At 37.0% G+C, this 13,001-nt stretch overlaps 1 protein-coding gene across 4 annotated transcripts in view; it reads left to right on the forward strand.

The window, feature by feature from the left end:
- The first annotated feature begins 10,248 nt into the window (after positions 1–10,248).
- LOC131054147 (uncharacterized) overlaps positions 10,249–13,001 on the forward strand; it is a 51,237-nt gene continuing 48,484 nt past the window's right edge. Inside the window, exon 1 of one of the 4 annotated variants that reach the window (XM_057988610.1) lies at positions 10,249–10,632. In XM_057988610.1, the coding sequence (XP_057844593.1) occupies positions 10,504–10,632 (129 nt within the window). In that variant the 5' untranslated portion in view covers positions 10,249–10,503. Of the gene's footprint in view, positions 10,729–13,001 lie in introns of all 4 variants that reach the window. The other 3 variants (XM_057988609.2, XM_057988608.2, XM_057988611.2) reach the window with 3 other exon arrangements.

Genomic DNA, 13,001 nt, shown 5'->3' on the forward strand with positions numbered 1-13,001 from the left:
AGAATAGAAAAGTATTACATCCAAAGAGCAGATAGACAATCTGCGACACTAAGGGGTCGTGCCCCTACTACAAAAAGGAACCCAATGAAGCACCATCCCACCCTAACCAACAGCCACAAAAAGGGTCACATACATACACAAAATCCACACACTAGGTCCCGAACAACCCAAAGATCCTAGCTACGAAACCACCCCAATGCCTCTTCTCTTGAAAAATTGGGGATACCCCTGCTGGGTCCAGCCTCTAGCGTCACGCTCCCTCCACCTGGCACCGTTCCTGGCCTGTTTCCGCATAGAGACCCACACTCCACCACCTTCGTCGATTTCTTTGGAAGCTGTGACAAACCAAAGGCCTCCCATCCTCGCCCAGAGGGGCCTCAGACTGAATGGGAGTCATCTTTTCACGGATCACGCTCAGTCGGCCCCAATTGACGAACAAAATTCACAACCTCATCCCAGCCTTTCCTTGCGTCCTCCACCTGCAATGCAACTGGCCGAGAAGCCGACCAGATGACAAAAGGCTGCAGCTCCCCAACGTCCACTCCAATCCTCCTGCACGAGCCTTTCGCCGACTTCAAACCCTCACCAATGATAGCTCGAGCCACCACTTCCTGCAAACCTCCTGCCCATTTGGGTCTTAACACCAGGGAAGTAATTCGTTGCACTTCCTCCACCGACCTCCCCACCTGCAAGGCCAAGGCAGTAAATAGCGACGAAATGTCAAGGTTTGTTCTCGGCCGCCAATCCTGAGTCAGGAATTCCTCTCCAAAGAACAGCCTCACTGCCCTCCAAAAATCATCTCCATCCACTCTGAAAATGTTCGTTAACCTAATCCTCGAGATCAACCCACAAAATGTAGGCAATTGCCCATCTAATTCCAAAGAAAAATTTGCTTCCATCCTTTCTCACTGCTGCATAAAAAGAAACCCTGAGCACTCCGTCAACCACCAAGCAGCCACCACGAAATGCCAGGAAAAGAAACATAAGGGCCTTTAAAAGCCACCGCCATCACAAGTCATGAATACTCCACACACTTCGCAGAAAACTAAGCATCATCACCAGTCACTCACACCGCTCGCCTCCATCATCATCCATCACCGCAAGGCCACTTGCAGTAACATCGCGGAACACACAACACGAGGAACACTAATTCCCACAGGATCATGGCTACATATGGTCGCATCAAATCAAGCTCGGGTTCACTTTTCTAAAATAAGCCTTCTACCCAAAATCAGAATCAAGAGGACTACAATTTCTAAAGTCCTCGAACAAACTAAACATATTTTCCAAGGAGCCATTCGCTCCCACATTGGAAAGTTTGTCAACTTCCAAGTTTGCTTCCCGGAGGACATGAGTCACCTTAAAATCTTCAAAACCGTTCAGCAGAAGTTGCATTCTTCGCACCTGCTTGTCTAAAAACCACGCTTCCATTCGACCTCGAGCTATCCCATTCACCACAACCTGAGAGTCGCCTTCCAAATGAAGTTTCTTGACCCCCAATTTCCCAACCATTAGGATTGCTTCTAACGCTGCTTGACACTCAGCAACGTTGTTCGTTCCTTCCACCAATCTCTTAGCACCAATGGCCAATGTGTTGCCCCGATCATCGCGGGCAATCACCCCAACACCCGAAGCCCCTGGGTTGCCCCTCGATGCACCATCAAAATTAATCTTAATCCACCCCTTTTTAGGCGGAGTCCACTCAAGGATAGATAGGCCCTGACTCTGAAGATTAGCCCTCAGCAGCCCATTAGCAGGCCTTTAAAGCTAAAATTATTATTATTATTATACTATCATATCATTATATTTTTATTTTTATACAATTTTATGTAGGGACATTATCAATTCCCCGTAATATTATTTCTAATCTATTATTATACTATTGTTTTATTATATAGTTAGCATACCTATCTTTAGAGGAATATAGGTAAAGTACGCAAAAGATATCATATATCTTCATTATTCCACTTAAAAAATTATTATATTGTTCTATTTCTATTAAACTATTGACCAAAGCAAAAAAATTATTAAGACTATTATTATTTTTTGATCGGTAAAGTGATATTTTTATTAATATTTAATTAGAAATATTACATCGTTTTGAAAACATCCATCGCAGACTTTGTAAAGGAAAAAAACCCAAGACCGAATAGCAAATATCCAACCCTAGTCACCATAGCTACCAAAAAAAATCTAAAGCCTCTATTCAGTCAAGGCCAAAAAACCAACACCATGAAAAATCATACCTACCACCATCTTCCATATTACATACTCAAAATTGGGTCATCGACCCATATATGAGCAAGCACAAATATTAACATTCTGATATTCGAGTCAAGCCTGAGAGAAAACTATAAGCCCTAAACCACCATGACAATTTACAAGTCCTACCCCCTAACTTTAACACTGTTAATTGCAAGAATTTAAAATGTATTTTCCCTATACATAGGGTCACCATTCATTTCCCCACCAAAACAGAGAAAAACAAAATAGCAACAACAACAACAACAACAACAACAACAACAACAACAAAGGTTTTCATATTTCATTCACAGAGAGTCGATGAGATGAACCAACATCCTGCCACCACCCAAGTTGCAAGACCAATTACTGGCCTCGAGCATGCCTTCCCTGACATCGACCCCATCCACGTCCACCATTCGCGTTCTCGCCACGCACATTTACCATCAGAACCACCATTCCACCACCCACGACCATCCTCTGATGCAAAAATTTCTTTAGAGAGTCCCACGCCAACACCACCTTCGCCCACCTCTCACTTCTATTAAAACCAATCAGCCAATGCATAAAAGGGACCAGTTCATGGAGGTTTGCCATCCTTTGGTCTTTAAAGCACTCACTCACATTAAATCCCACTCCTGGAATAGCCCATTCCAGAATCGAATTCAACCCCACTAACCACTCATTATCTATAATTGTACACACAACCCATTCCACATTCTTTGTGAAGTCGCCCAATTCAAGCCCCCACGCCACAACCATAGTCACTATTGATTTTAGGCAATCAGATGTTAATCTAGTTACTTAAACTATAAACAGACTGAGAATAAGCAAAAATAATAATAAAAGCACACAACACAAGACACAAGTACCCTGGGAAATCCTCCCTCTTGGAGGAAAAACCCAACATCAAAGATTCATATCAGTTCCTTATTTATAAGCAGATTACATGAATTAGATTACTTATCTGATTGAGTGCCAATCTAGGGCATACTGAACCTAGTATATGCAGTTGTAGTATGTCTTCAGAGAGAGAAGAATATCGACACCACTTGAAGAGGGAGATCACTGAAGTATAGCGCACCACCTTGCCCAGCAAGTTGTCCAATGGATTCGCTCAAGGATGAAGATATGGATCGCTCTCTACCATGCCAGATTCATTGACTGTTCTTGCATAAGGCTGACGACACTTGATGAGGATATGGTCATGTAGAATGAATCTTGTTTATATACAAGATTCATGCTCAAGTTTTTCCAAGTCAACTTTTGCCAAATTCCCTTTATTTTACATATTTAATTTGCACTTTTGGCGCACAAATTTGGGGCCTACATAACTTGAAAGTTGAGGCACGTTTCCTTTTAGGGTCCAACCCTATTAGACATGAACCACATGTTACATTTGGGCCCAACCCTATTAGACATAAACCACACATTACATTTGGGCCCAACCCTATTAGACATAAATCACTTTAACCTTATTATAATAAGATAATATTTTAATTGCCACACAAGATCATTAAAATATGATTTGAACTAGCTAATCATTTCAACACTCCCTCTTAGCTAGAGAGGATTCTATCAAGTCTCAAAGTGACTACCACCGTGGCTACTCCCATGGATGAAACAAATAATATGTTCACCATAGCTACTCCCAGAGGGTGAATGAACTCATTATGGAATTTCTTCCATGATACCCACCATACCTGCTCGCAGAGGGTGGGACCACCATGCCTACTCGCAGAGGGTGGAATTTCTTCCATGATTCCCACCATACCTACTCGTAGAGGGTGGGACCACCATGCCTACTCGCAAAGGGTGGGATTTTTTCAATGATGTCCACCATACCTACTCGCAGAGGGTGGGTCCACCATGCCTACTCACAGAGGGTGGAATGAGGGCTTTCACCTCAAACTTCTCCTAGAGAAGAATGCATCACCACTATGCCTACTCACAGAGGGTGGATCCACCATACCTACTCACAGAGGGTGGAACGAAAACTATTACACAAAAGATGAGGCTTCCATTGAAGCTAAAAGAAACTGGCTCCCTCTGAGCTTGACAAGCTCCCTTTGAAGCTAATGATGTCAAGCTCCCTCTAACATTTCATCCTTTTAGAAAAGGAAGTCTTCATTTGAACTTTGCTCCTCCTGAGATGTCCCTATGCCAACTTTTGCAGAGGAAGCAAGAGGAGTGGACCTGAATTTGCAATCCTGAGCAAAATGACCATACTTGTCACACTTAAAGCACTGGATGTGAGATAAGTCCTTCTTCCTTTTCTTAGGGGCAACATCTGAATATATGTCTCTTTCCTACTTCCTTCCTTTGCGTTTAACCATATGCGAAGCAAGGACTTGATTGTTTACATCACAATGATCATGCTCAATTCCTCTTGCTATCAAACGTGACTCTTATTGTATGCAATCTTCTCTCAAACGATCGAACTTGGGAAGATCTGGTCTTGCACTAATTCCTTGAATGTAAGACTCCCAAGATGTCGGAAGACCATTGAGGGCAAGCATTATCAAGTCACTGTCATCAACAACCTTCCCAATGGATGAGAGCTGATCTCTCAGATCAGAAATCCTCATGAAGTATGCTATGACAGATTCACCTTTCATCATCTTGATGTGATGAAGCTGCTGCTTCAAGGCTAGGGCACGACTTGTGTTTTTGATTTCATACATCTCTTCCAATGTCTTGAACATTTCACTGGCAGTCTTAAGCTTGGAGATGATAGGTATAATATGATCCTTCACGGAGTCAACCAACATCCTTTGAGATTGAAAATATTTCTTCCTCCATGAAGTCTTTTCCTCTTCTGCCTCAAGTTCAATGGAAGATCTCTCCACAAAGTCTACAAGATTACTTCCATTTAATGCAAGCATGATTCAAAATCTCCATGACGTGAAGTTGGATGCACCATCCAATCTATCTTCAACCCTGAGACAAGTTCAACATTTCAAATGAAGTAATAAGAGCAAAAATGGAAGGAGGAGGAACAACTACAATCAATCTGATTACTCTTAATTCAAACTTGGTTTTGATACTGTAGTCACATAAATCTGTCCACTTAATTAAATGAATACTTAGTATTTATTTGATTATTTAACCATCAATTAATGAATTAATTAAATTAATATTTAATTAATTCATCTTAACCCTTTTCTCCTATTAATTAAATAAATTATTCAATTTATTTGATTTAATTCACTTAACCAAATTTAGACCATTAATTAAATAAATAAATCATATTTGTTTAATTAAATCTTCTCTCACATTTAAATAAATTAATATTTATTTAAATCCCCCAAAATCCCACCTCTCACATTTAAATAAATTAACATTTATTTAAATCACCTTTATCCTCTACCCACTTGTATTTTCCTACAAATGCAAGTTGCACAATTATTTTAAATAAATAATTTATTTAAATCACCTTTATCCTCCACCCACTTGTATTTTCCTACAAAAGCAAGTTGCACAATTATTTTAAATAAATAATTTATTTAAATCACCTTTATCCTCCACCCACTTGTATTTTCCTACAAAAGCAAGTTGCACAATTATTTTAAATAAATAATTTATTTAAATCACCTTTATCCTCCACCCACTTGTATTTTCCTACAAAAGCAAGTTGCACAACTATTTTAAATAAATTATTTATTTAAAATCCTATTTATCCTCACCCACTTGAAACCTTTAATGGTTTCCCTTAAAGTATTCAAACTTGATGGCTTTAAAGTCTTCAAACTTGATGGCTTCCTTCTATAGTCTTCTTAAGACTTTAATGGTTTTCCTTAAAGTCTTCAAGCCTTTAATGGTTTCCCTCAGAGTCTTCAAGCATTTTAATGCTTTATCTTCATTTTTCTCATTTAAATAAATTAATATTTATTTGAATATTTATCCAAATGCAAATTACACCATTTAATTGAAATAAATGATTTTATTTTAATTGAAAATACCAAAATTTCTCCCACTTGCATTTTCCTACAAAATCCACTTGCATGCCTAAACCCCTTCTAGAATTTTCTAATCACTTCTAAATAACCTAACCCCTTCTCTAAACTTTGTCACATTCCTAAGCAAAAGGGAAGTCACTTCTCAAACCCTCAAAGTCTTTGATAACCATTAAAGGCTTTCAACCTTCAACCACTAAATGGCTCAAAGTCTTTGATAACCATTGAAGGCTTTCAACCTTCAACCACTTAATCCCCAAAGTCTCCAATAACCATTAATGGTTACCTCAAACCCTCCCACATGGTTAAAACATTTGTTTTGACTCAACCTCTACCCAACCCAAAGGTCTCATCAGGCCATTGATGCTTTGACCATGATTATCTCTTAAACATTTGCACAAAGGTTTATCCTTGGATTAACTCTTAATCCAGTGGGTAATCTTAATTTGGACTTGACCCTTAGCCTCTAGATAACCATGAGGTCTTCTCAGGCCTTTAATGCCTCCAACCTCTTCTCTCAACCCAATCCTATGTTGACACTTGTCACCATTTTATTGGTGCCAATTGTGCACATGGATCCCCAACTTTCAAACTTGGTCCTTGATTAAACCATTCAATCTTAACCCTTCATTTCTCCATTTCTTCTATAAATAGAACCCTTCTCCTCAAGCAAAAGAAGGAAGCATTAGAGTATTGTTGTTATACTGGCATTAGCATAGAGTTTTTTCATAGCATCACTATCTACTCTTGCATAGTATTTGCTTATCATATTCAACCATCTTGAATCTCCATATGGCATCCATGGCTAGTGCTAAAAGCTGAGAGCTACACTCATTTGGGACTTGGAGAGGAGAGGAACAAAGGAGGAGCAACTATGAACATCTTGATTAGCTATTTTATTCTATGTTTATATGCTTTCTATTTCATGCTTAATATCTCTCTTGATATGCCTGTTTAGGATAATCTTTTGTTGCTAACACTAATGTTTGTTTCTTGTGCTCTTGTGTGTGTTGCCATCAAACAGATTTTCTAATCCTTTTTGCAGAGCATCAGATACCATGTTGATTTTGGGCAATTAGATGTTAATCTAGTTACTGAAATTATAAACAGACTGATAATAAGCATAAATAATAATAAAAGCACACAACACAAGACACAAGTACCCTGGGAAAACCTCCCCCTTGGAGGAAAAACCCAGCATCAAAGATTCAGATCAGTTCCTTATTTATAAGCAGATTACATGAATCATATTACTTATTTGATTGAGTGCCAATCTAGGGTAGACTAAACCTAATATATGCAGTTGTAGTATGTCTTCAGAGAGAGAAGAATATCGACACCACTTGAAGAGGGAGATCATTGAAGTATAGCACACCATCTTTCCCAACGAGTTGTCCAATGGATTCGCTCAAGGATGAAGATATGGATCACTCTCTACCGTGCCAGATTCGCTGACTATTCTTGCATAAGGTTGACGACACTTGATGAGGATATGGTTGTGTAGAATGAATCTTGTTTATATACAAGATTCATGCTCAAGTTTTTTAAAGTCGACTTTTGCCAAATTCTCTTTATTTTATATATTTAATTTGCACTTTTGGCACCCAAATTTGGGGCCTACATAACTTGCAAGTTGAGGCACGTTTCCTTTTAGGGCCCAACCCTATTAGACATGAACCACACGTTACATTTGGGCCCAACCCTATTAGACATAAACCACACGTTACATCTGGGCCCAACCTTATTAGACATAAGTCACTTTAACCTTATTACAATAAGATAATATTTTAATTGCCACATGACATTATTAAAATATGATCCGAACTGGCTAATCATTTCAATGGTCACCACATCCATATTCGATCAAAATCTATATTTTGCTTTCAGAAACACTTCCCCAAACAATGACTCTAAGATATGGATGAATTCATCATCCTTAACCTTGAACAACCTTTTCATTCTTAGCGACGAGATAAGGCTAGAAAAAGCAGCCTACGGTCTGTCAATGTACAGAGAGAAATTCGCCTCCATACCCACCTACCACCTTAGATTGTTTCCAAAAGAAGAAAGAAAAACAATGACACGGCACCCACAGGCCGTCGATTTATTAACCTTCCCACATGGCCTATCTCATCACATAATAACTCTCCTACCACTTTATCAATGCTTCATAATGAAAACGAGTGCCAATTTACAAATCCTCGAAAGCTGTGGTACGAAAATCTTCCACACATACTTCACCAATCTCGTTAAACCCAACCACCCATTTCGGTAGAGTGTCAGCCACGTCATTTGCTGACCTCCGAACATGACCCACCCTGAAACATTGTACTCTTGCCAACTCATCCCTTATTGCTGATACTAACTTACTCAAATGCCATGCTAGACACTCACCTGCAATATTCACATTAACCATTATCAATGAATCGCCTTCAATACGGATTTTGGAAAAACCCAGGGATTTCGCAAATCGAATTGCCATAGACGTTGCCATTCCCTCTGCAGTATTATTAGTTCCATCATCAATTCGTTGCGCCCCAATTGCCAAAATATCCCCCATCCAATCCCGAGCAACAAAACCAATACTTGATGGCCCCAGATTGCCCTTTGAGGCTCCATCAAAATTTGTTTTTACCCATCCCTCCTCTGGTTTACGCTATTCTTCCTTTAACCGATTGTCACTACTCGGATTCGCCCGACCTTGCCCATTCACGAGCCTTATTAAGACTATTATTATTATATTGTCAAATAGTTATATTTTTGTTTTATATTTGTTCTTATAATTATGTAGGACACTTTCAATCCCTCATAATTAATAATATTATTTAAACTAGAAGCATTTAATTTGACATGTTTGTGACACTTAAATGTATGAAAAGCAAAAAAATTTTTTATAAATAGTTTATTTTCTCCTCTAAGCTACCACTCACTTTGAGTTTAAATAATTAATCAATTCTCTTCATCTCTATCATGGAATCAGTTAATTTAGTAATTATCTCAATCTAATATTATAATAAATATATAATGATAAGATAATATAATAATTGTTTAATATTAATTACAATATAATAATACTAGTATACTTATATTAAAAAAATATATGTAAAATATGCCGAGAAATATTTTTAATAGAAGAGAATCATTTGTAAAATAAATGTGCTTCTAAAATACTAAACATGAAGAATACAAATCCATTAAAGTCTTGCATGCAAAAAGTTATGAATCTAGTTGGAGACAGGTGGCGAGGGTTCCGGTTTAGTTGAGTAATAAAATAACATCTCCACAAAAAGTGAAACATGACATATTTCATGCATTTACCTATCATTTGCATGTCAATTTTTTTCAAAAATCGATTTTTGTTTACGGACATTTTGATGTCGTTGTAGATGCCTCTCGGCATAACTCGACATAATATCTAGTATACTTATATTTAAAAAGTATATGTAAAATATGCCGAGAAATATCTTAAAATAGAAGAGAATCATCTGTAAAATAAATGTTCTTTTAAAATACTAAACACCAAGAATACAAATCCATTATGTCAAATTATTTAAAAAATGGGATTTTATTTACGGACATTGCGATAATTTTTTAGTGGAATAATGAACAAATATTATATCTTTTTCACTTTACCTATATTCCTTTTAAGATAGGTATGCTAGTAATATTAGATTGAGATACTTTTAAGATAGGTATGCTAGTAATATTAGATTGAGATAATTATGAAGTAAACTAATTGCATGATGGAGATATTACCTATATTCATATTAGATTGAGATAATTACCAAGTTAACATAATAGAAATAATTAGATTGAGATAATTACCAAGTTAACATGATAAAAATAAACTAATTGATTGATGACTTACACTCAAGTGATAGTTGAAAGTGAAAATAAAGATATAATTAACATTATAAGATTTAAAATTATTTCAATAGTTAAAAATTAATTAATACTAATAAAAAGTTTTTTTTTTAAATAATTAATTTCACTTGAAATTAAATACTTCTGATTTTTATTAGAGATGTTTTTACATTCATATGTGAATGTAATACGTTCTGTGTAAAAATAGTGTGCCCTTAAAGAAACTTTAAAACAATAAAAATCATTCATCACAATACCACTTTGATAATATAAAAAACTTCATAAGCTGTTTAGCCTAGAGACACCGCCGCTGCACTTTAAAGAAATTCCATAATCACGCTAAATCACATCTCATATTACATTTGATACAGAAACGAACTCAGAAAATACTGACTTGACTGCGTAAGGATTTAATACCTGCAGCAAAAGACACGAGACAAAAATGGGCGCAAGGGCTGCCGAAGAAGACAAAGCGAAGGATTTAGGAACTTTATACCACGAGCCCACTATCAAACCGGGGCTTGGTTCTTCTCGCTGCCCCCGTTGCTTCTCCCCCATATCCAACAATTCGGTACCCTCGTTAAACCCTAAACCCTACTACACCCATGGCCGTCCCAAATTAAATTTTATCGTTCTGTTTCAAGTCTATATTTTAATAATCCAGCAGGTATGTATTTTAATTCATGGCATTCTCTAACCGTACATCTGAGAATTATATGTATGATGCTCCAACTTTTTTCTATTATATGTGGCAATAGGAGCATGAAGTCATGCTCAAGAGGGCTTGAACCTGAGACGACAATTGCTCTACCTGATTAGCAGAGCATGGTCCACTGGACATTATTTTCTCCCATGTCTTAATGCTAAAGCTTTTATGATTCTTTTTTGTTTGTAGAATTTGAAGTTCTGTGAGTTGTTATCTCATCTGTGGTTTCAATTATGGTCTCAAAATCGAGATCAAACTCATGAAATTCCTTGAGCTGATCCTCTGATTTTTTGTTGATTGTAATGGTAGATGCTTCTTGTTGTGACTATCTAAATTTAATCACTCTAAATTTCATTTCTAATTAGGTTGCTTAAACACTGTGGTCATAAGAGTGGTTTCAGAGCTTTGGTGTCAAAACTTTTTTGTTATGTTGAATAATCCTTGTCATGGTTAAGAGCATCCTATATCCATGAGAGTGAATGTTGCCTATAAAGACTTACCTAACATAACTTCACAAAGTTGGTTCTTTAATATAACATGTAATTCTTTTTGCTATTGTGCACGTGTACTTTTGTTTTTGATGCATAGCAGTTTATTTTCATATCTATAGCAATGTCCAGGTTTGATCCACTTTAGTTTTAAGTGCTGGCTTAGCCTTGTTTTCCTTGGTGAATGTCACTTGAGGCTATGGATTGCTTTTAATGCAGCGTGAGGTAAACTTAGGCCGTACGGGGCAAGTTTGAGCAGCTGGGCCACATTATTAACATTTAAACTGTGGTCAAGCTCAAATGTATCCCATGTTCCTTACGTCACAACCTTGCCACTATGCACACTGGTATTCTGGTTACCTTAGAGCTAATGGGCAGATTTGAATATGGGTATTGCTGTTTCAAGTGTTCTTCAACCTTACAACGTAGCCTCTTGGACCTAAGTGCTCAACCATTTATGCCTTGCATAACTATTGAAGTTTACAATTGACTGGAACAATTCTTTGACAAATCCATTACCACTTTTCAAGTTTTTACTTAAGGTATATTCAGAATCCAGATTATCAATGTGATAAGTCCTAGATTTAACTCATTTCAAGGTGTCTATCAACAAGCTTTTTAGAAATATCTAATCCGTTTATAAATCATCTCAGTTATATACTGTATTTCACCGCTGCTCAAATGTGTTATCACTTGAATGGCTGATTGTTGAAGATGAGAGTTTTCTGACCTGATGGAATTCACAGAAGCTATACATTTTAATTGCTACAAACTTGCATGCCTTTGTAATCAACTACTGTTTGACACAATTGTATTTTTTTCCGGTTTTTGCTATCAAGTCTACAGGGTATTTCTGGACAATTATTGTTCTGGATGCCTTTTTCTCTTAACACACATGCTATCTTGGTGCTTCATAGCAGTCCAACTTTTCCCTTGTTAGTATAGCATTTTGTTGGATAAACTGCCAAAAAATTTCAGCGTCTAAAGCAATGAGCATCAGCACAACCAATATTTTCTTTTTTATGACACCTCATGTTCATGCTTGTTCATAAAATTGAAATGTCCACCATAAATTGATTTGCAGGTTATACAGCAAAACAAAGAAATTAAACTACAAGGTTAAAAACATAAGGTATATATTTTTGTCATTCGTTGTAAATATTGTTCTTTGGACAAGGTATGTTCAAATTTAGTCAAACTAATTGGAGGATAATTTAGGGTTGAAAATCATGCTTTAGTTGTCTCTGGTGGGTCATTCTCTTTGTTTAGCAAAGAGAGTTAAACATAGTTGCTGAATTTGTTTTCCCTGATCTAGATGCCAATGGAGAAGAGGACTGTGAAAGGGCTTGTCTAGACATTGGCCCAGACAAGAAGAAGAAATCATTGAAGACTATAGAAGAAATCTCTAATCTAAGGAAACGTCAGACAATCTGGCAAGAACTGCATTAAAACTCATGGACTTCCTTTGGATTAAAAGAAGATAAAGGAGATTAAGTTTTGATTCCCCAATGATTGCTGATTATCTTCTCTGTGCAAAGCAACTGAAAAATTTCAAAGAAAATTAGGAGGAATATAAGATCTTATTTGCACATTTGTGGGCTTTCATTGTAAAGCTGGAAAGAATCAAGAGTACTACCCATGATATGCTACAGAAATAGAAAGCATCAATGAAGTCCTGAAGAAGGAAACATAAGTAAAGATGAATGGAGACGTAAGCAGTGTAGAAACCACTGGGATGTCCTTTGT

This window comes from Cryptomeria japonica, chromosome 9, assembly GCF_030272615.1.
Source record: "Cryptomeria japonica chromosome 9, Sugi_1.0, whole genome shotgun sequence".
In the NCBI taxonomy this organism is placed as follows: Eukaryota; Viridiplantae; Streptophyta; class Pinopsida; order Cupressales; family Cupressaceae; genus Cryptomeria; species Cryptomeria japonica.